Genomic DNA, 22,207 nt, shown 5'->3' on the forward strand with positions numbered 1-22,207 from the left:
GAAAGACAAAGACATAGAGAACAAGTGACAAAGAGAAAGATAGATTTCAGATGGAGATACAAAAAGTCAGAGAGATATACAGAGAGGCAGAAAGGCAGAAACAGAAGAACAGAAAGAAATAGAGATTAGACATTGAGGACAAGAGACAAAGAAGGCAGAAATAGGAAGGAGAAAGAAACTAGGAGAAGGCCAGAAAGAGATATTAAAGAGAACACTAAAAATATATATGGAGATAGAAGGAGATGTGAATAGAAAGAGATAGAGAGAATGAGAAACAGAAAAACAGAATCAAAACAGAGAAAGAGACATACACACAAAGTCAGACAGAAAGAAAGAAACAGAGACAAAGAGAGAGGAGAAGGGGCAGAGAAAAAGTTTAAAGAGAGATATGGAGAACAAAAGACAAAAGGTAGAGAGAGGAAGGAGAGAAAGAAAGAAAGTGAGAAATCAAAGAGAAGGAGAGAAGCAGATCAAGATCAAGACAGCGGGATTCAAATAGAAGAGAGATGCACACCCAGAGAGACAGAAAAATAAATACAGATGCAAAAATAGAAGATAGAGGAGAAGAGAGACATACACCCAGTTGGAGAAAAAGAGGCAGAGGCAAAAAAAAAAAGAGAATGAAACACAGAGGGATGGCCATCTTCCCACAACTGGGGGCTTAGGGGATACAGAACCAAGTGGAGGAATAAGTTTTGGTGGTTTGCTTGGACAGATATTGACGAGTGTGACCGGCAGCCATGTGGTAATGGGACGTGCAAGAACACCGTGGGCTCCTACAACTGTCTTTGCTTCCCTGGCTTTGAGCTCACACACAACAGTGACTGTATGGGTAAGTTTGCCCCCTGAGCTCTGCATAGCAAAGGTCCGGAGACCTGATGCTCTAGAAAGGCCCTCAGGCATGGGCTTCCCCTCTCTTGGTCTTGAAGTCTTCCTCTTGGAATGGGTCCAGCCATTTTCTCTGCCCACTAAGGAGCCCCAGGTCCTTCTTCAGTCCAGAGACTAGAGACTGAGAAGAGGTATGGAATGGAATAGAAACAGAAAGAGGGGAGAAGAGGAAAGGGGCTGGGGAAGTGGGCAAGAAGGATGGGGGATGAATAGGAGGATAAAAGGATGTGGAAATGGCTATGAGGGAAAGGTGGGGAACAATCAATCAGCAATCCTCATTCTAAATCCATGATTGCAGCACAGAGTCCAACCCATCCTCCTTTCCAACCCAATTTCATATTGCTCCTTTTCACACACCTCAAATTCTGGAGAAATTAGACTCCTGATAATTCCTACCTCCACACATTAGCACATGCCATCTTCCCTGACTGTGGAATGCTCTCCTTCCTTTTCTTTGCCTTTTAGAATCCTTTTCTTCTTTCAAGATTTAGCTCAAAAGACACTTCCTTCATCAGTGCTTCTCATTCCTCCCAGCTCAAAGTAAATCCTCCCTCTTCAAATTTTCCCTGGCAATCTTTGCTTAGATCTCTCCTTTACCCCCATCACATCCTGCCCATTATTATACTTAGTGAGGGTGAAGGGCCTTTGAGAGCTGGCCCTAATGAGAATTAGTTATCAAAAATCAGGGACAGCTCAACAATCACATCAGATGGTTCTTTCAGCACCTTAAAATTCTGATATTCTGGGCCTTGTAACTTGAATTCATCAGGGAGAGTTAGGTGTTCTCTTATGATTTACTTCCTTATCTTGGTTTTAAACTCCAGATTAGCCATTTCCCCTATTTTTAGAAAGAAAGAGAGAGAGAGAGAGAGAGAGAGAGAGAGAGAGAAAGGAAGGAAGGAAGGAAGAGAAAAAGGAAGGAAGAAAGGAAGAGAAAGGAGGGAGGGAGGGAAGAAAGGAATGAGGGGAGAGAGGGAGGAAGGAAGGAAGGAAGGAAAATAAGTAACGACTTGAGTATTTCTGCATTTTCTCTGTCATCTATTTTCATCATCCTATCCACCCAGCTTTGACCCTTTCTTTCATCTTGTTCTCTCCTTCAATATACCTTTAAAAACAGATTTTTTTAAAAGCTCTTTGTTATCATTAGCTTTCCTTGCTAACTCAGCTCATTTGGAGCTTTTGCATGCCTGGTCCTATTCTTACTGCCCATGTCCCACTTTAGAATTCATTCTCTCCTTGTGCCCCTCCTTCCCATCTTCTGTCTCTTAGACACGTCCTTTACAAATGTAAGTTGTTGGTCGATTTATTCCCTATGCAGCCTCACTGACGTTTTTACACAAATTCCTCTTTCTCCCTACTTTGGATGCTTCTTTCTGTTTTCGTATCAGACTGTCCTTCCTGAAAGCTTCCCATTTTTCCTAAGAGAACTTCTGTGTTATTCTAGTCCATGAGATCCTATATTTTCTTTCTCTGAACCCTTTAAAATCTACTCTCTCAAAATCTGGATTTCATGTCAAACTCTGCCCCGATTTTTTTTCCTTCTGTATTGCCAGTTCTAGTGGAGAACAGTCCCTTTCCAGCAAGGCTCCCTTCATTTCTACCTTATCAGCAAGTTCCTCATTGTTGGTGAGGATTAGGTTCAAAATTACAAAACCCTTTTTTGCTTCTACCACCTTGTGAGGGATGAAATTATTAACTGCTCTGACAAGAAAGAACTCTAGCAGATATCTGGATAATTGATCCTCCCTATCCCTATGACATCATACCTCTATTTCAGGTTTGTGGTATGTTTTATGAGTTCGATAAATTGGTCAATAAGAATTTAAGTAAATGCCTGCTGTGTCCTAGGCACTTGGCTAAGCACTGGGGATACAAAAAAGAGGAAAAGACAGTCCCTGCCCTCAAGGAGCTCACAGTTTTAGTAATACAGACCTTAGAAATTTCAGGGGATCTGTGAACTTGGATGGGAAAAATATTACAACTCTATTTGCATATTTTATTAGGATCTCTATCTCACTTTGCTTATTACCCACATTTTGCATATGCTTATAGATACCTGAGACCAAAAGTCCAACATTATTTGATGTACTCCATCCCCAACCAAGAGCCCATCATTATTTAAATTCATGGTCCAGAAATCCAAATCCTGTTTATAGATACAACCATAACCGACTGCTCATTTTTAAATTGAATTAAATTTTTTATTCTATTTAAATGTTTTATTGATACTCTTTACATTCTTTTTTATTATTATTATCACTATGCAATAATGTGGTCCATCAACTTATAATACTCTCCCTTGTAACAAATAGGTATAATCAAGCAAATTTAATCAACCCATTAACCATGTCCAACCATGCATACTTCCAGTCTACCATTCCTCCTCTGAGAGGTGGGAGGCACACTTCATCATCAGTCCTCTGAAGTTGTGATTGATAAGGACATCAATCAGAGTAATTGAATTGAATTGAATAATATCCTCAGCATCCTTCAGACTCTTTGGGATCTTGTGTGTCTTGCAGATATTGATGAGTGCACCTCCCTCACGGGACAAGTATGTCGTAATGGACAATGTATCAACAGCATTGGCTCCTTCCAGTGTCTCTGCCATGAGGGCTACGAAAGGACTGCAGATGGCAAGAACTGTGTGGGTGAGTGTGGGTAGTCATCATGCCAACTAGCATGGCAGCATGTTCTCAGTCTAGCAGACCCAGTTCACAGTTCTAGACAGAGAAATGCTAGTTGACAGAGCTACTATTTTTTTCTCCTTAAACCACTGACCCTCATTGTGCTTTTGTGGGAGAACAAATAGAATATTAATGATGTTAATGACGGACCCCATTTCTTTAACACTTTATGGTTTAAAAAATGTTTTCCTCACAGTAATGCTGTGAAGGGCAGGTATCATTATTCCCATTTTAGGGATGAGGAAACTGAGATTTATCAAGGTTCAGTGGGTTTTTTTTTCAGAGTCACATAGCTAGAAAGTGGGATCTGAACCCAGTTCTTTTGACTGCAGTATGGAACAAGTCTAACCCTATTTCCATAAATGAATGAATACAACATTTATTAAGCTCTTACTATGAGCAAAGTGCTATGCTGGGGATACAAATACAGAAGTAAGCCAGTCTCCATTAACATTCTAATGGAAGAGACAACACATATGCAAGGTTTCAGTGGCAAACCAGATGGAAAGAAATCCCAGGATCCTTAGGATGTAGCAGCAAAGTCGATGGTGATGCCTCTTCTGTGATATCATTTCCACATCAAATGATGCCAGTTTCTTATGCCAAGCCATTTGACAATGTCAAAGACTTTGGAGACAAGAATGGACCTGTATGAGCAGTCTCTCCACTCGGAGCTTCTTCCCAGGAGGATGGTTGAGGGCTCTATACTACAAACCTTCTTATTCCCGAGCCTGTTACATTCAAGGCCCTGGGCTATCCCTCTCAGGGTCTGAGGTGATCCTTCAGATATTTAAAGATGGAAATCCACATTTTTCACTGCAACACGGCATGATTCCACTAAGGGCTGCTACTGACTCTCCCAAAGTATTATTGTCCAGTAAAGGCAGTCAAATGGCTTAATTTTTTGTTCCCTGTCAAACTCCCACCTCCACCCCTACACAGACTTGCTAGAGCCCAGATCTAGGGATCTCTAGGCCCAGATCAGGAATTCTTGACCTGGAGTCCACAAATCCCCCATAAAGGCATGGATGGATTTCACAGGCTCTGTGGACTTGGTTAGGAAAAATTGTATCTTTATTTTCACTAACCTTTACTAAATGAAATATACTTTTCCTTCAGTTTTTAAAAATATTCTACAAAGGGGTCCATAAGATTGGCCAGACTACAAAAGGGTTCATAACCCACCCACCCACCTCCTAAAAAAGGTTAAGAATCCCTGGCCTAGATAGACCAAAGCACTGAGTTTTATTTTAGGAGTAAAAGTGGGGGGAAGGCTCTAAACCAGGGGTGAGGAACCTGTGGCCTCAGGGCCACATGTGGCCCTCTAGGTCCTCCAGTGTGGCCTTTTGGCTGACTGCCCAGGCCACACCCCTGCTGAATCTAAACAATAAGATGAATATTGTTTCCTTACATCACCTTCAGGCATTAAATGAAGATGGCATATAGCAGAACCATAACTGAAATGAAAAGTCCTTCCTGCTCTGTGCAAAGCCTGTTTTTTGAGGAATATGTCATTTCAGAAATTAGAGAGGCAGGTAGCATAGTAGATGGTGAGCTGACTTCAAAGCCAGGAAGATCTGAACAGGAAGTGATAGAAATCTTTATTTTTCTCAATTGCTAATTCTATTTCTTTTTTTTTTTTTGGAGGGGAGAAGGGAAGGCAATTAGGGTTAAGTGACTTGCCCAAGGTCACACAGCTAGTAAGTGTCAAGCATCTGAAGCCTTTGGATTTGAACCCAGATCCTCCTGGCTCCAGGGCTCTATTCACTGTGTCACTTAGCTGCCCCCCCTTTTTTTTGCTAATTTTATTTCTTGACCACAGATTGAGCTCCTTGTTTATTTGAAAAGTAAGTGTTTCATTTTTCTCCCCCAAAATCAACCAAAGGAAATTATTTGGACTTCTAGTTAGTGCTTGCTCTTCTCCTTGGTACCGGGTGGTCTGGGGAAGAAAGAAGAATCACTCTTCCTGCCACTCTGAGATGTGTAGAACTCATGGTGCAACTTTGCCTGGAGGTGTATAGATGCAGAGGAGTGCTCCCCAGAATCCTAGCTGGACCCTGGGTAGTGGGCTTTCTCCTTGCCTTAAAACCTGCCTCTAGCCCATTTTCATCTAGTGTAGACTTCCATGGGTAGCATAGCTAGGACTCTTCCCCATCCTGGAATCCTCTGACTCCAGGGAAAAACAACTAGTGACTTCTCTCCCTGCCAGACATTAATGAGTGTGTGAGTTTTCCTGGGACCTGTTCACCTGGGACCTGCCAGAACCTGGATGGCGCTTTCCGCTGCATCTGCCCTCCTGGTTACCAAGTGCAAGATGACAGCTGCATAGGTGAGTCCCTGATCCTAACCCTTTTCAAAGAACTGACCAGAGGCTTGTACTCCAAGGCTACTTCTGGGCATGGCCTTTTTCAGTCAGAGGATCTCAGAAATCATCTGACTCGATTTCATTTCCCTGTTTTACTGAGGGTAAATTGAAACCCAAAGAGGACAAGTGACTTTCCCAAAATCACATCTAAAAATAATACAATAACTCATAATTATATAATCATTAATTATATAAAATTTTTTTCTTAAAAATTTATCTTTGCACACATTTATAATCTGTTCTTCCCACAGCCCCCATTGAGCAAATAAACAAAAAAACAAACCAAAAATGAGGCCCTGATCATAAACATACATCATCAAACAAAACGAATTCTCGTATTGGCCATGTCTGAAAATATGTTTCTCCCTCAGTTTTGTCAACATTTGCCAAATGAGTAAACAGACTCAGAGACATTAGTGGACTAACCCCAGGGGTCACCTAGCGAGCAAGCGTTGGATCCAAGACTCAAGCCCAAATCTTCTACACAAGAGATCAGTTGAGGTTGTCCCACACCCCAATCTAACCCTGCCCCTTACCCTGTGCTGGAGGCATCCATCCCACCCAACTTCTGATGGCCAACAGATCTGCCACTCCAATGTTCTCCTTCCTCTAGATATCAATGAATGTGAGGAGGAGCCGAACCTTTGCCTCTTCGGCACCTGCACCAACAGCCCTGGGAGCTTCCAGTGCCTCTGCCCACCTGGCTTTGTCCTCTCAGACAATGGACGACGCTGCTTTGGTGAGAACCTGGTCTTGAGTGGGGCCTAGATGGAAGAGAAGGCAAGCGGGCAGTGAGTAGGAGGAAGGGCATGGAAGTCTAAGGCACAGCCAGAAGAAAAAAAGGAGGGGAGAGAAGTGACCAAGTGCCCTGAGAGCAATTAATGTGGATTTGTATCTGGAGCTTGGTTTTGAGGTTACTTAGAAAATAAGAATCAGGAGCTGTGAGTCTATTTTCCCTGTGGACTAACAGGGAGGTTTTTTTCCTCTTGGTAGGGGGATAAATTCCTATTAGGAATGTTCTGTGGTGGGTGGGGCTGAGGATTAGAAGTAGACTGAACCTGGGATTTCTGGTCAGAATATACTGGGACTTTTCCTCATGTATGTGGAGACTGGAGTGTCTGGAAGTGACCCCCAGGCTCTGGACATGGAATGAGGCTAAGGAAGGGAGTTCACTGGGAGTTCAGCATGTACCCTCTCTCTAAACAACCACTTAAGCCTCCTAACTGGTGGAGAAGAAGATGCATACAAGGTGAGGACCAAAATCTCAAAGAGTTGGAGGTAACGCCATCTAGTCCTACCCATAATTGAGCAACCTCGGTTTCAATCCTTTTTTTTTTTTTGCAGTTCATAGTGGACTTTATTAATTTGTTTACTTTAAGTTTACAAGATTCATTACCACAACTGTTTGAGTTTCAAATTTTCTCTCCCTCCCCCCCACCCCAAGGCAGCATACAATCAAGTATAGCATCTGCAAATACTTTCATATTAGGCATTAGTAAGGTTATAAAGAAGGATTATAACAGATGGAATGAAGAATGGGAAAGAGGAAACAAAACCAAACAAGAAGAAGAAAAAGGACAGGTAGTTTGCTTCAATCTGGGTTTAATTGCAGTTCTTTCTCTGGATATAAACATCTCTCTCCATCATGAGTCTTTTGGGTTTGACTTATGTCTCTGGATTGCTGAGAAGAGTCCCCTTATCAAAGTTGGTCGTCACACATACGTTATATCTGTAATTGTGTACAAATTGCTCCTGGCTCTACTCTTCTCACTCAGCATCAGTTCGTATAAGCCATTTCAGGTAAATATGAAGTCCATCTGCTCCTCATTTCTTATTGCACAATAGTATTCTATAACATGCATATACCACAACTTGTTCAGCCATTCCCCAATTGATGGGCACCCCCTTAATTTCCAATTCTTTGCTACCACAAAAAAGAACTTCTATAAATATTTTTGTAATTTGGGTCTTTTTCCCACTTCTATGATCTCTTTGGGATACAACCCTAGAAGTGGTATTGCTGGGTCAAAGGTTATGCACATTTTTATATCCCTTTGGGCATAGTTCCAAATTGCTCTCCAGAATGGTTGGATCAGTTCATTACTCCACCAACAATGCATTAGTCTTCCAATTTGTCCACATCCTCTCTATCATTTGTCATTTTCCTGTTTTGTCATCTTAGCCAATCTGACTGTCGAGATGTGGTACCTCAGAGGTCTTTTGATTTGCATTTCTCTAATCAATAGTGATTTAGAGCATTTCTTCATGTGCTTATAAATATCTTTAATTTCTTTCTCTGAAAACTGTCTGTTCATATCCTTTGACCATTTATCAATTGGGGAATGACTTGTATTCTTATAGATTTGGCTCAATTCTCTGTATATTTTAGAAATTAGTCCTTTATCAGAGATGTAGGTTGTAAAAATTCTTTCCCAATTTCCCACCTGCCTCTTAATCTTGGTTACATTGGCTTTGTTTGTATAGAAGCTTTTCAATTTAATGTAATCAAAATTATCCATTTTGCATTTTATAATGGTCTCTAATTCTTGCTTAGTCATAAAGTCTTTCTCTCTCCACAAATATGACAGGTAAACTCTTCCTTGATTTCCCAGATTGCTTAGAGTATCAGTCTTTATACCTAGATCATGTACCCATTTAGACTTGATTTTGGTATATGGTGTTAAGTAATGGTTCATGCCCAGTTTCTGCCATACTATATTCCAGTTTTCCCAGCAGTTTTTGTCAAATAGTGAATTCTTATCCCCAAAACTGGGGTCTTTGGGTTTATCAAACAGTAGATTACTATAGTCATTGACTACTGAATCTCATGTGCCTAATCTATTCCATTGATCCACTACTCTATTCCTACCAAGTAGTTTTGATGACTGCTGCTTTATTAACACAGATTGAAATCTGGTATAGCTAGTCCACCTTCCCTAGCATTTCTTTTCATTAATTCCCATGATATTCTGGACCATTTATTCTTTCAAATGAATTTTGTTACTATTTTTTCTAGCCCTATAAAGTAGTTTTTTGGTAGATTGATTGGTATGGCACTAAATATATAATTTAAGTTAAGTAAAATTGTCATTTTTATTATATTAGCTCAACCCAGCCACGAACAATTGATATTTTTCCAATTAGTTAGATCTGACTTTGTTTGTGTGAAAAGTGTTTTGGAGTTGTGATCATATAGGTCCTGGGTTTGTTTTGGCAGGTAGATTCCCAAATATTTTATAATGTCTACAGTAACTTTAAATGGGATTTTTCTTTCTATCTCTTGCTGTTGAATTTCATTGGAAATATACAGGAATTCCAAGGATTTATGTGGGTTTATTTTATATCCTGCAACTTTGCCAAATTTATTTATTGTCTCAAGGAGTTTTTTATTTGATTCTCTAGGATTCTCTAAGTATATCATCATATCATCTGCAAAGAGTGATAGCTTGATCTCTTCTTTGCCTAATTTGATTCCTTTGATTTCTTTTTCTTCTCTAATTTCTACTGCTAACATTTCTAGTACCAGATTGAATAAGAGGGGTGATAGTGTACATCCTTGTTTCATGCCTGATCTTATTGGAAATGCTTCTAGCTTCTCCCCATTACATATAATATTTGCCGATGGTTTTAAATAGATGCTACCTATTATTTTAAGGAAGGCTCCATTTGTTCCTATACTTTCTAGTGTTTTTAATAGGAATGGATGTTGTATTTTGTCAAAAGCCTTTTCTGCATCTATTGAGATAATCATGTGGTTTCTGTTGGTATTGTTGATATGATCAATTATACTGATGGTTTTCCTAATATTAAACCATCCTTGCGTTCCTGGAATAAATCCTACCTGATCAAAGTGTATTATTCTTGAGATGAGTTGCTATAGTCTTTTTGCTAATATTTTATTTAAAATTTTCACATCTATATTCATGAGGGAGATTGGTCTATAATTTTCTTTCTCTATCTCTTCCTGATTTAGGTATCAATACCCTATTTGTGTCATAAAAAGAATTTGGTAGGACTCCTTCTTCACTAATTTTTCCAAATAGTTTGTAGAGTATTGGAATCAATTGGTCTTTAAATGTTTGATAGAATTCACTAATAAATCCATCTGGCCCTGGACATTTTTTCCTAGGGAGTTGACTGATGGCTTGTTCAATTTCTTTTTCTGAGATGGGGTTATTTAAGTAATTTACTTCCTCTTCAACTTGTATTTTTGTAAATATTCATTCATTTCCCTAAAATTGTCAAATTTATGTGCATACAATTGGAAAAAATAATTCCTAATTATTGTTTTGATTTCCTCTTCATTGGAGGTAGATTCACCCTTCTCATCTTTGATACTCATAATTTGGTTTTCTTCTTTCTTTTTTTTTATCATATTGACTAAGGGTCTATCAATTTTATTGGTTTTTTCATAAAACTAGCTCTTAGTTTTATTTATTAATTCAATAGTTTTCTTAATTTCAATTTTATTAATCTCTCCTTTGGTTTTCATTATTTCTAATTTAGTATTTAATTGGGGATTTTCAATTTATTCTTTTTCTAGCTTTTTCAATTGCATCCACAATTCATTGACCTCCCTTTTCTCTAATTCATTCATGTATGCACTCAGGGATAAAAACTTCCCCTAAGAACTGCCTTTGCTGCCTCCCACAAATTTTGGTATGTTGTCTCATTATTATCATTCTCTTGAATGAAATTACTTATTGTTTCTATAATTTCTTATTTGACCCACTCATTCTTTAGGATTAAATAGTTTAATTTCCAATTAGTTTTTAGTCTGTCTTTCCATGGCCCTTTTTTGCATATAATTTTTATTGCATCATGATCTGAGAAGGATGCATTTAATATTTCTGCCTTCCTGCACAGAATTGTGAGGTTTTTATCCCCTAGAACATGGTCGATTTTTGAGTATGTGCCATGAACCACTGAGAAGAAAGTATATTCCTTTTTATCCCCATTCAGTTTTCTCCAGAGATCTATCATACCTACCCTCTCTAAAATTCTGTTCACCTCCTTAACTTCTTTCTTGTTTATTTTGAGGTTGTATTTATCAAATTCAGAGAGGGGGAGATTAAGGTCTCCCACTAGTATAGTTTTGCTATCTATTTCTTCCTCTAATTCCTTTACCTTCTCCTCTAGGAATTTGGATGCTATACCACTTGGTGCATATATGTTAAGTAATGATATCGCTTTATTCTCGATGGTGCCTTTTAGCAGGATATAGTTTCCTTCCTTATCTCTTTTAATTAGATCAATTTTTGCTTTTGCCTTATCTGAGATAAGGATTGCTAGCCCTGCTTTTTTTTACTTTAGCTGAGGCATGATATATTTTACTCCAGCCTTTTACCTTTAACCTGTGTGTATCCCTCTGTTTCAGACGTGTTTCTTGTAAACAGCTTATTGTAGGATTATGATTTTTAATCCATTCTGCTATCAACATCCATTTTATGGGAGAGTTCATTCCATTCACATTTACAATTATGATTATTATCTGTTTCTTTCCCTCCATCCTATTCCTTCCCCTGTTAATGCTTATATTTTTCCCCTTCTCCCTTCCCCTCCTTAATAGTTTTCCTTTTGACCACTGCCTCCCTCACTACTCCCTTATAAGCCCCCCTCCCTTTTCCTCCCCTTCTCCCTTACTTCATCCCTCCCTACTAACTATCCCCCCCCTTTCATAGCCCTTTCACCCTCCTACTGCCTATAGGATATTTTTATACTTAATGAAGTATGTTATTTCTTCTTTGCACCAGGAACAAATCTCATGTGAAGCTCCTCACCGCCCTCCCCCCTTCCCTCTATTATGATACGTTTTGCATCTCTTCTCCATCAAGTCCTATGCTTAACTGGTTGTTATTCCCTCCTTGCACCAGAACCAATGAGGGAAAAGCTCATATAATACTCATCTCCCTCCCTTCTTTTCCTCTGCTATATTGTTTTTATGCCTCTTTGTGTGGGATAATTTACCCTTTTCCACTTCATTCATTCCTCTTCTTCCATTGTAGTCCCTTTGTAGCCCTTAATAAGATTATTTTTAATCATCATTTTGTGTATTTTATACTCATACCCTCTACTTGACTATAAACAATTTGCTCTTATTAAATAACAGGGTGTGTGTGTGTGTGTGTGTGTTTTCCTTGTTTACCTTTCTCTGTCACTCTTGCATCTCGTAATTGGAGGTTTAATTTTCCATTGGGCTCTGGCTTTTTCATCAGGAAGGTCTGGAGATCTGTTATATTGTTGAATGACCATCTCTTTGCCTGGAAGAATATGCTCAGACTCTCTGGGTAGGTGATCTTTGGTTGTAACCTCACCTCTTTTGCCTTCCGGAAAATTGTATTCCACTGCATCCAATCTTTCAGTGTAGAGGCTGCCAAATCCTGTGCAATCCTCACTGTGGTTCCTCGATATTTGAATTGTTTCTTTCTGGCCACTTGAATTATTTTCTCTTTTACCTGGTAGTTCTTGAGTTTGGACACAACATTTCAAGGACTTTTCAGTTTGGGATCTCTTTCAGGAGGTGTCCAGTGGATTCTCTCGATTTCTATTTTACCCTCAGGTTCCAGTATCTCAGGGCAATTTTCCCTAATGAGCTCTTGGAGAATGTTGTCCAGGTTCATTTTTTCATCATTATTTTCTGGTAGGCCTATGATTCTCAGACTCTCTCTCCTGGATCTGTTTTCCAGGTCAATTATTTTTCCATTGAGATATTTTACCTCTTTTTCTAATTTTTCATTCTTGTTGTTTTGTTTGACTAATTCATGGTTCCTCATAGAGTTATTTGTTTCAATTTGGTTGATTCTAGTTTTTAGCAAATCATTTTCCTTGGTTAGTTTTTGGAGCTCCTTTTCCATATCGTACACTTTTCTTTTTAAGGAGCTGTTTTCTTCATCATAATGTTTTTCTAATTCTGCAATTTTGATTTTAAGAGACTTATTTATTTTGTCTTCTATCTCTCTCATTTGGTTTTCAAAGTTCCTTCTGAGATCATCTAGGAGAGCTTTCAGTGCTTGAGACCCATTCCCTGTGGATGTTTCAGCTGTGGGTGTGGAGTCCACATTATCTCCCTCTGAGTTTGGTTCCTCCCTCTAAGGATAGTAGGACTCCAGAGTCTTTGTAGTCTGCTTTCTACCCATTTTGAGGCAGGGCCCTAGTCATGCCCTTCCTCTGGGGTTCCCAAGCCTTTACTGTTGAGGACTGGGGCAATAGTTACTTTGTTTTCAGGGTCAGAGGCAGGGGTTGGAGCAGGCCAGGTTCACTCTGCTATCCTGGTCCTTGGAGGACCTGATAGGGGCTTTTTTTTTTTTTAAATTTCTGGGCTACGGAGTAGTAGTCCCAGGAGTATTTGCTGTCCTGGACAGGGGCCCTGCATTTGGTTCTTACCTTGCTCTTTCCAGTCCCAGCCCTTTGTTGATAGGCCTGATAGTGGCCCTTGTGGTTGGTGGGACGACTTGCCCCCTGAGTTGATCAGGCCTCCTCCCCGGCCTGCCTCTGCAGTGCCGCTCGGCTTCAATCCTTCTTGCACATGACGGCCCTTCAAGATTTCAGGAAAGCAACCTTACCCCTCCCCACTCCCCACTCTGAGCTCCTTTTCTTTGGGCTCAATAAACTCAGGTCTTGCCACTGATCTTTGTATGACCTGATCTTCAAGCCCTAAACCACCAAGACTGCTTTCCTCTGGATATGTTCCAGCTTGTCAGTAATGCCCTTTGTAAGTAAGGTAGGCCACCCAGAACTGAACACAATAGTCCAGGTGTGGCCTGATGGGATACATCACCTCCCTCATTTTGAACTCTCTGCTTCTCCTGGTTCTGGCCAAGACTATCTATTTGGCTGCCATTTCACATGGTTGAGTCATAAGACCAATAAATTTTTTATATGAACTTTTACCTAAGTGTGACTCCTTCTACCCTACACTTGTAACATTGACTGATATGAAAACAAGAAATCATAGGTCTTGAAGCAAATTAATTCCTCAAATGTGGGAATAAAGAGTCAGCCATTCAAAACATTTTTATTAAGCAACTCCTTTATGTTAGGCACTGTGCTGAGTACCAAAGATACAAAAAAAAATGCAAAAACTCCCTGCCCTCAGGAAGCTTATATTCTAGTGGAGAAGAGAGCAATGTATATATAGAGTAAATGGAGAGAAGGGGTCGGTGATGTTTGTAAATTTTCAGGGACCTGAGAAAGTGCCAATGCCTTTCAGAAGATACAAAGGGGGTGGGGGAGTTCTGTCTCCCTCCCCTACTTGGCTCTACCCCTAGGAAGGGACAGAGGCCAGAGAACTTGTCATCACCTCACTGACTCACCAAAATGAGTCTGATCTTATTAGGCTCTGCCTTGAAGGTAGAGCCCCCTTCCCCCCTTGGCCTCAGAAGCTCTCCACATGTTATCAGGTTTCCTGGAATTATAAACAGAAATTCTAATCTTTGCAGACAAACCTGCTAAGCCTTCTCTCTGATAGAAAATTTCTATTTTAGGGAGGAGTGGAAGGAGCTGTCTCGTTGGGGAGAGGTTTCTTGTTGAGGGTGTGGAGATGAGTATTCTCTCAGGGAAGATCCTCTCTGGTTGGAGAGAGGGGACTTTCTATGAGATAGATGCTTTTCCATAATGGGGGCAGGGGGAAGGGGGAGCATGGAGAAAATCTTCTCTGGGAGCATTCCTCTCCGTGGGAGGGGTTTCTTTCTCAGAGGTAGGGAAAGAGTCCTTCTCTAGGAATGATTGCTGGATGGCACTGTGGAGTGGAAGGGATGGTCCTGGGGCTCCTCTCCCTGGTAGAGAGGCCATGTCTCTAGAAAAGAGCTCAGTTGGGTACTTCTTTATGGGAGGTTTCTTTCCATAATAGAAGGGCTTTTCTATGATAAAGGTCCTGTCTCTGGAAGGGTGGAGTGTTTTCTCTCTCGGGCAGGAGGTGTTTTCTTGAACCTCTGTTGCAGGGACTCAACCTGCAAACTTTTAACATATAATTATATAATAAGTACTATATTATATATAATACAAATATATAATAATATATAAAATATATTTTATAAAAATATGTCAATATAATTGGTTTCTTTTGTAATTCTTTATATTTTATTTTATGCATTTAAAAGCATTATTCTGAGGAGTCCATAGGCTTCCCCAGACTACCAAAGTATTCAGGGCACAAAATGGTTAAGAACCCCTGCTTAATTGGGTTTATGGGGCCCATCCCATTCCCATCATCCTCCATATCCCTGGGGTGATGTCAAAACCTCTGTCCCACAGACACTCGTCAGAGTTTTTGCTTCACTCGCTTTGAGAATGGGAGGTGTTCAGTCCCCAAAGCCTTTAATACTACCAAGGCCCGATGCTGTTGCAGTAAGATGCCTGGAGAAGGATGGGGAGACCCCTGTGAACTGTGTCCCCAGGAGGGCAGTGGTGAGTAGCCGCTCTTCACCCCTGTGGATCAGAGACCCTAAGAAACTGAGCTGGGGGGAGCCAGAAGGAGAGTAGAGGAAACGAGAGATGCTACTTTCTGATACCAGATGTTTAAATCAATGTATGAGGAAGGTAGAGGGGAGGGGAGGGTGCTATTTAAGGACAGATAGAAATTCTTTAGAACAAAGAATGTCAGAGCTGGGATGGCCCCTAGAATATGCCTAGGAAGGCGTTTAGAATATATAATGTCATGATTGCACATGTATAGCCTATGTCTGATTGCTTACTGTCTTGGGGCTGGGGGAAAGGAAAGAGGGATAGAATTTGGAGTTCAAAACCTTTTTTAAAATGTTAAAAAAATTGTTTTAGCATGTAACTGGGGGAGAATAAAATATCATATAGAAATATATATCATTTCAGACATCACTTAGAACATAGAATGTCAGATCCAGGAACACTCTTTGAACTTAGAACCAGGGCCCATTTCAGAGTTCAGTTCAGTCTTTGGATTCTGGGAAGAGATCTGAAGAATGTCTGAGAATTTTTCCTGGTACCCTCAGGGTGGTCAAACCATTTGGCCTACAAAATTGGAATCTTCACATTGTCTATTGTCTTTTGTCCTCCAGGTGCCTTCCAAGAACTATGTCCCTTTGGCCATGGGGCTGTGCCTGGCCCAGATGACTCACGGGAAGGTAAGCCCTTTTTCCAGGCCTCACTAATTTTTGGCGTCTCTGCTTCATGATTACAGAGACAACATCATGCATGGAGAAGAACCTTTGGCTGGGAATCGGGAACCCGTGGGTCTAGTCCTGATTTTTTCCCTGACTCGCTGTGAACTTAAACAAGTTCCCTTCCTTTTTCTGTCTCAGTTTCCCATTCTACAAAAAAAGAGGATTTGACCCAATGGTTTCTAAGGCCCTTCCTTATCTATGAGTCTATGAGAGTTCTGTGCGGTCTATGGCCCCTCTAGACAAACCACTGTGATGCTGGTTGTAGTGTTGCCAAAGCTAAGTCCTTCAGACAAACAGGCCCCTTAGCTTTTGAACAGGGGCTCCACATGTCTGGGCACAAGCAGAGCCAGTGCTGGGGACCTGCTCTGCACTGTCCATCACTTGTGAGCTAGCTGCCCCTATCTACTCAGGCTCTGGGCCCAGAGGCTGCATATGAGCATTTGCAGGATGGACTGCCTCATTCCCTGCAGAGATGGGTAGCCAACACTCTCATCCCTGACCTGTCTGTGACTAGCAAGGGTACTACTGGTCTGGGTCAGGAGTGTCTGACTTTTGTATCTTAGAAGTAGAGATCTCCAGAGGAACCTTGTTGGGTCATGTAAAGACAGTTGGCACTGGAGGTACCCGAGAACATATGTCTTGGCCAAGAAAGCCAACCAGAGACTTATAGCCTGGGATGATGAAAGCTCATAGACTCACCAAAGACAGAATTTTCTATCAGCAGCTTCACCCTTACCCATCTGGGAGAGGGAAAAGAATGGGTTTAAGGAGGCTCCAGCCCCTCATGTTGGCAAATAGGCCATGCAGTTGACCCCACAGTCCTCATCCCAGATTTGGGCAGTTCAGCCAAGGAGACCAAGTTCTCAGCCTATACACACCTGTAACTTATCCTGTTCTTCCCAGAACTTTCTCTGTGGCCCTGGACCAGGTTCTAACGCCACACCCAGAGCAGGACAAAGTGTTTGAGGATGTGTCCCTGCCTTTGCTGAATGTGGCTCTTACCTGGAATCTGCCCTCCTTGCCCATACACACCTAATGGTGTGTGGATCCCTTAATGGACCTGAGGCTCTTGGCACGTGATTTGCACTGTCTCCTCTACTGTCCTTCTGTCTCTACAGATGTGAATGAATGCTCAGAGAACCCTGGCATCTGTGTCAATGGGGTTTGCATCAACACAGATGGCTCTTTCCGATGCGAATGTCCTTTTGGCTACAGCCTGGATTACACTGGTGTCAACTGTGTGGGTTAGTGTCTCCATATTCCCTATCTCTGCTACTATACCCTCAGACCTGGAATCCTCAGAATATCACTCAGGCAGAAAGTATAAAGGGAGAAGGAGAGAGAGAGAGAGAGAGAGAGAGAGAGAGAGAGAGAGAGAGAGAGAGAGAGAGAGAATTAAGCATTTGCTAAGCACGAAATTTAAAATACTCTCAAAGAACTTTTATTCTTTTTGGAGAATACAAAACATAAAGGGGTGCTGGAAAATATGAGTGAAGGGGAAGGTTGGGAGAAGGGCACTGGCACGGGGTCAAGACTTGGGGAAGAGCCAGAGAAGTACAAATATTGGTAGCCGTGAAGTGAAGTGAGCACAGCTGGAGTCCCTTGTGAAGTGTTAATCCTGTCCAGAGCTTCATCAGTCAGAAGAACAGACCCCAAAGTGGAGACCACTCAGGATGGGAAAGGATGCTGAGGAGGAGGCAGAGCAGTCCCAGGAATAGACTGGGGAATTCTCTATTGAGCACATGAAAAGAACTTCTTTTCATATGAGAAAGATCTGAGGGTCTTACTGTAATACAAGCTCAATATGGGCTAACAGTGCTTCCTGAGGTTGCCCCCAATAAAGCTATTACCATTTTAGTCTTCTTTAATAGAGATATAATGAGGAAAGTGATTGTCCCGGTGTCCTCTGTCCTTGTCAGAACTTCCTCACCTTATTTTAATCATGTGTAAAATAAGACTATTAGAACAGATGATTCCTCCAGCTCTAAAATCCTGTGGTTCATTGACCAGGCCTGCAGTGTTGTATTCAATCCAGGGACCGAATGTAGAAGAGATATTGATGAACTAAAGCCAGTTCAGAGAAGGGCAGCCAGGATAGAGAAGGAATGAGAACCCCCGCCCTATGAGGTTCAGTTGCAGAGACTGGGGACATCATGCTGGAGAACAGAAGACTTAAGGGGAACATGAAAGTGTATGAAGGAAAGCATTGTGAAATCCATCTGGAAAGTAGATGGGTTGGTTTGGAGAAGGAAGAGACCCCAGGCAGGGAGGCCAACTAGGAGGCTAGTGTAAAAATGCAGGAAAAGCCTGATCAGGGCCAGTAGACACATGAGGGAAGAGACGTCATGGAAATAGAACAGACCTTGTGGGGGTGGTGTGCTGGTGAGTGAATAAGGGACAAATAAAAGGGCTGCTTTGCAGCAGGGAGGGTGCAGGTGATGTTAGATAATATCCATTTGCAGTGGGCATGGCCAGGATGTTTGTGTGTCTTCTGCTAGTACTACTTGGCTATATTTGAGGACCAAAAAAAGTGGACGATGTGGCTAACTGAGGGCGGTGGTTTGTTTGAGAATGAATGAGTGGTAATAGGATGAGGGGACAAAGGATTGGTGGCTATAGGACAACACCAAATTGAACTGATTAACTAGTAGCATTGAGATTTTGATGGGCAGAGAGTAAGGCCAAAGCAGAGGTGATAGCCAAGGAAAACTGGGAAGGGTGGGAGGGATACAAGGTGCTCCCTCTGAGAAATGAATGACTTGTAGGAATGATCCCTATGGTCCATTCAAGCTTTGTAATTACAGGCTTTTAGGAGATCCCTCATCTATCACCCCCTTGCCCAAGGGATTGGGTGCAGGGTAAAGGGTTTCCCAAGCCCCGATAAAACAGGATCAAATGGGCCCACAAGGAACAACCCACATGTTCATCCCTCCCAACTCCATAGCAACAGGAAGCAGGGCTGGTGGGCAGCCTGGATAGCTCTCTACACACCAGGATAGAGTGTGTAACGTAATGTAATGCATCCCTCTCAACCACAGACATGGACGAGTGCTCAGTTGGAAATCCTTGTGGGAATGGAGTATGTGCCAATGTCGTGGGGGGCTTTGAGTGCACCTGTGATGAGGGCTTTGAGCCAGGCCCCATGATGACCTGCGAGGGTAAGAACTGGACCCAGGAGGTATTGAGGGGAGAGGGAGGGTCAGCCTGAAAGGATCTAAAGGACATCCTGGGGAGAGCAGACACACCCAGCATGGGAAGGTACAGTGACCCAAAGCCAAGAAACCTGGGTTCTTTTGACTCTCATTCTCTCCACTGGTACAAGGAGGGGTTTGGACTCAACTGACCTTTCTGATGGTCTGAGATTCTGAGATTTCCTTGAGACTGGAAAGGCCAGCTTAGACCTTGGCAGCTCTAGGGTCGCTCTTGTCTTCAAGCTACCTCCTCCACAGCCTCCCCTTGGCCTCTCCATAATGTCTGTCCCCACAGACATTAATGAATGCTCCCTGAACCCCCTGCTCTGTGCCTTCCGCTGCATCAACACCAAGGGCTCCTATGAATGTACCTGCCCCTCTGGCTACATGCTGAGAGAGGACCGAGTCATGTGTAAAGGTTAGTTTGGGAACTCCTGGTGCTGCAGAAGGCTGGATGGGAGGTGAGGAGGCTAGAAGGGAGGTGAGGAGGTTTGAAGGGAGGTGAGGAGGCTAGGAGGGAGGTGAGGAGGTTTGAAGGGAGGTGAGGAGGCTGGATGGAAGGTGAGGAGGCTGGGAGGGAGATGAGGAGGCTGGATGGAAGGCGAGGAGGCTAGATGAAAGGCGAGGAGGCTGGGAGGGAGGTGAGGAGGCTGGAAGGGAGGTTAGGAGGCTGGAAGGGAGGTAAGGAGGCTGGATGGGAGGTGAGGAGGCTGGGAGGGAGGTGAGGAGGCTGGAAGGGAGGTGAGGAGGCTGGATGGGAGGTGAGGAGACTGGGAGGGAGGTGAGGAGACTGGGAGGGAAGTGAGGAGGTTTTGAAGGGAGGTGAGGAGGCTGGATGGAAGGCGAGGAGGCTGGGAGGGAGATGAGGAGGTTTGAAGGGAGGTGAGGAGGCTGGATGGAAGGTGAGGAGTCTGGGAGGGAGATGAGGAGGTTTGAAGGGAGGTGAGGAGGCTGGATGGAAGGCGAGGAGGCTGGGAGGGAGGTGAGGATGCTGGATGGGAGGTGAGGAGGCTGGATGGGAGGTGAGGAGACTGGGAGGGAGGTGAAGAGGTCAAAAGGGAAAAGAGGCCGATTGGAAATTGAGAAATTGAATGGGAGAGGAAGAGGTTAGTTGGAAAACAAGGAAGCTGAGTGGAAAAGGAGATTAGATGAGAGGTAGGGAGGCTGGATGGGAAGTGAGGAGGTTGTATGAGAGACAGCAAGGTCACATGGGAGGTAAGGAGGCTGCAGGTCAGGGAGGCTGAAGGAGAGGTAAATGACGGGGGGCGGGGAGGTGATCAACGGAAGCAGCAAATGGGGATAGCACAATGAGACTTCAGAGGTTGTCAGTGCACAGAATGTCTCATGGGAGCAGATGCAGAGCTTACTTGGACATTCAAAGGCTGTTTAGTCCCTCAGCACAGACTAGAATGAGAGAGTCTTATGGGGGAGCCTGGCCAGGACTTTCTGGAATCGTTTGCTAGTGAGAGGCCTTCCTACTGGGTCAGACAGACAGAAGAGACTTTCAGGAAGCCCAGAGCCTCCAACAGCCCCTAAGGGAGAACTCACAATCAGAGCTGAGGCTGGTCTAGGCAATGTGGTCATGTGATGGATGGATACAGCTATGGGAAGTGAGGGCTGGCAGGGGGAGGAGAGTGGGATGAAGTCCCATCCAGCCCTGTGATTGACTGCAGATCTGGACGAGTGTGCTGAGGGACTGCATGACTGCCCAGCCCGGGGGATGCTTTGCAAGAATTTGATAGGCACCTTCACCTGTATCTGTCCCCCTGGCCTACAGCCCCGGGCCCATGGCGAAGGCTGCACAGGTAAGGGCCAGAGCCCCAGACCCCTCACACCAGCTGTCTTTCCATCCTTGCACCTTGTCCCTGTCACCTAGTCTCTGCCCCCCTAGTCTTCTCTCCCCACTTCTCTGCCCTGCAACCCTGAGTCCCATCTATCCCCCTTCCGGCCCTTGCCTATAGCCAGAGGCCCCTGCATGAGTAAGAGCCAAAGCTCCACTCCCCATCTTGGACTTCATCTCTGTTCCTCTTCTTTGATCTCCCATTATTGAACCCTGTCCTTGTTGCCTAACTCTATACCCCATCTCTGTCTCATTCCTGTCCCTCTAACATTCTCTCCCCATTTTTCTGTTCCCCTCCTACCCTCACCCATCTGTCCTCCATCTCTGTCCCAGCCTCATCCCTGTAACCCTGCCCTTTTCTATCTTGCCCATCTTTGTCCCCCACTCTTTCTGTCATTCAGAACAATGCTGAACACATAGGTACTAGATAAATTCTAGGTGGCTGACTGTTTGACTGAGCTTTCAGGGCCTTGAGAACTAGGAACAGGGAGGACAAAAGGCTGAGGTCTAGAAATGGGAGCAGAGAAGTGAGGGACAAGAAAAGGATGGGATCTGGTGTCCCTTAGATAAACATTTGTCATCAGCCCTCAAGCTTCTTCTCTTCAGGGAAAGCAGTCCAGACCAGTAACCTTTCCATAGAAGACCGTTCTATCATTGAATACACATGATCCCACCAGACATTAGTTATCTATGGATGTGGCACACCCCTCTCCTGGACTGTGAGCTCCATTAGGGCAAGAGAACAGCTCTTATCTAATTTCCCCTAGCACCAGCACTCCCTCTCCTAGACTGGAGAGGCGATATTCAGGAAATGGGATCCAAATGCTAAGACACAGATTCCCTGTGGAAAGATAAAGTCTAGATGGTCACCATCTTCCAAAGCAAGAAGAGTTTCTTTGAAGGGGGCATCAAGCAGCTAGTCTCCATGTCCAGGAAAGATAGAAAACCAAAGGAAAATGGGGCTCATTAAAGCAGGGTGCAAGGAAGAGCCCCTTGAGCCCTAGTGGGCAGCCAAGAGAGAACATGGGAACCAAGATGGGAGATGTTTGTCTGTCCTGAAAGCAGAGGAAAGACCCTGAGTAGATCAGGGAATCTGGGTG

At 43.1% G+C, this 22,207-nt stretch overlaps 1 protein-coding gene across 3 annotated transcripts in view; it reads left to right on the forward strand.

Moving 5' to 3' along the window:
• FBN3 (fibrillin 3) overlaps positions 1-22,207 on the forward strand; it is a 116,781-nt gene that overhangs the window by 78,583 nt on the left and 15,991 nt on the right. For all 3 annotated transcript variants that reach the window (XM_069098771.1, XM_069098932.1, XM_069098853.1), the window contains 10 exons: positions 716-832; positions 3,411-3,539; positions 5,785-5,904; positions 6,554-6,679; positions 15,193-15,345; positions 15,972-16,037; positions 17,195-17,320; positions 19,115-19,234; positions 19,563-19,685; positions 20,941-21,072. In XM_069098771.1, the coding sequence (XP_068954872.1) occupies positions 716-832; positions 3,411-3,539; positions 5,785-5,904; positions 6,554-6,679; positions 15,193-15,345; positions 15,972-16,037; positions 17,195-17,320; positions 19,115-19,234; positions 19,563-19,685; positions 20,941-21,072 (1,212 nt within the window). The remainder of the gene's footprint in view (positions 1-715; positions 833-3,410; positions 3,540-5,784; positions 5,905-6,553; positions 6,680-15,192; positions 15,346-15,971; positions 16,038-17,194; positions 17,321-19,114; positions 19,235-19,562; positions 19,686-20,940; positions 21,073-22,207) is intronic.

This window comes from Petaurus breviceps, unplaced genomic scaffold (assembly GCF_028583685.1).
Source record: "Petaurus breviceps papuanus isolate PSGF00001 unplaced genomic scaffold, PetGlider_PUasm1.0 103, whole genome shotgun sequence".
In the NCBI taxonomy this organism is placed as follows: Eukaryota; Metazoa; Chordata; class Mammalia; order Diprotodontia; family Petauridae; genus Petaurus; species Petaurus breviceps.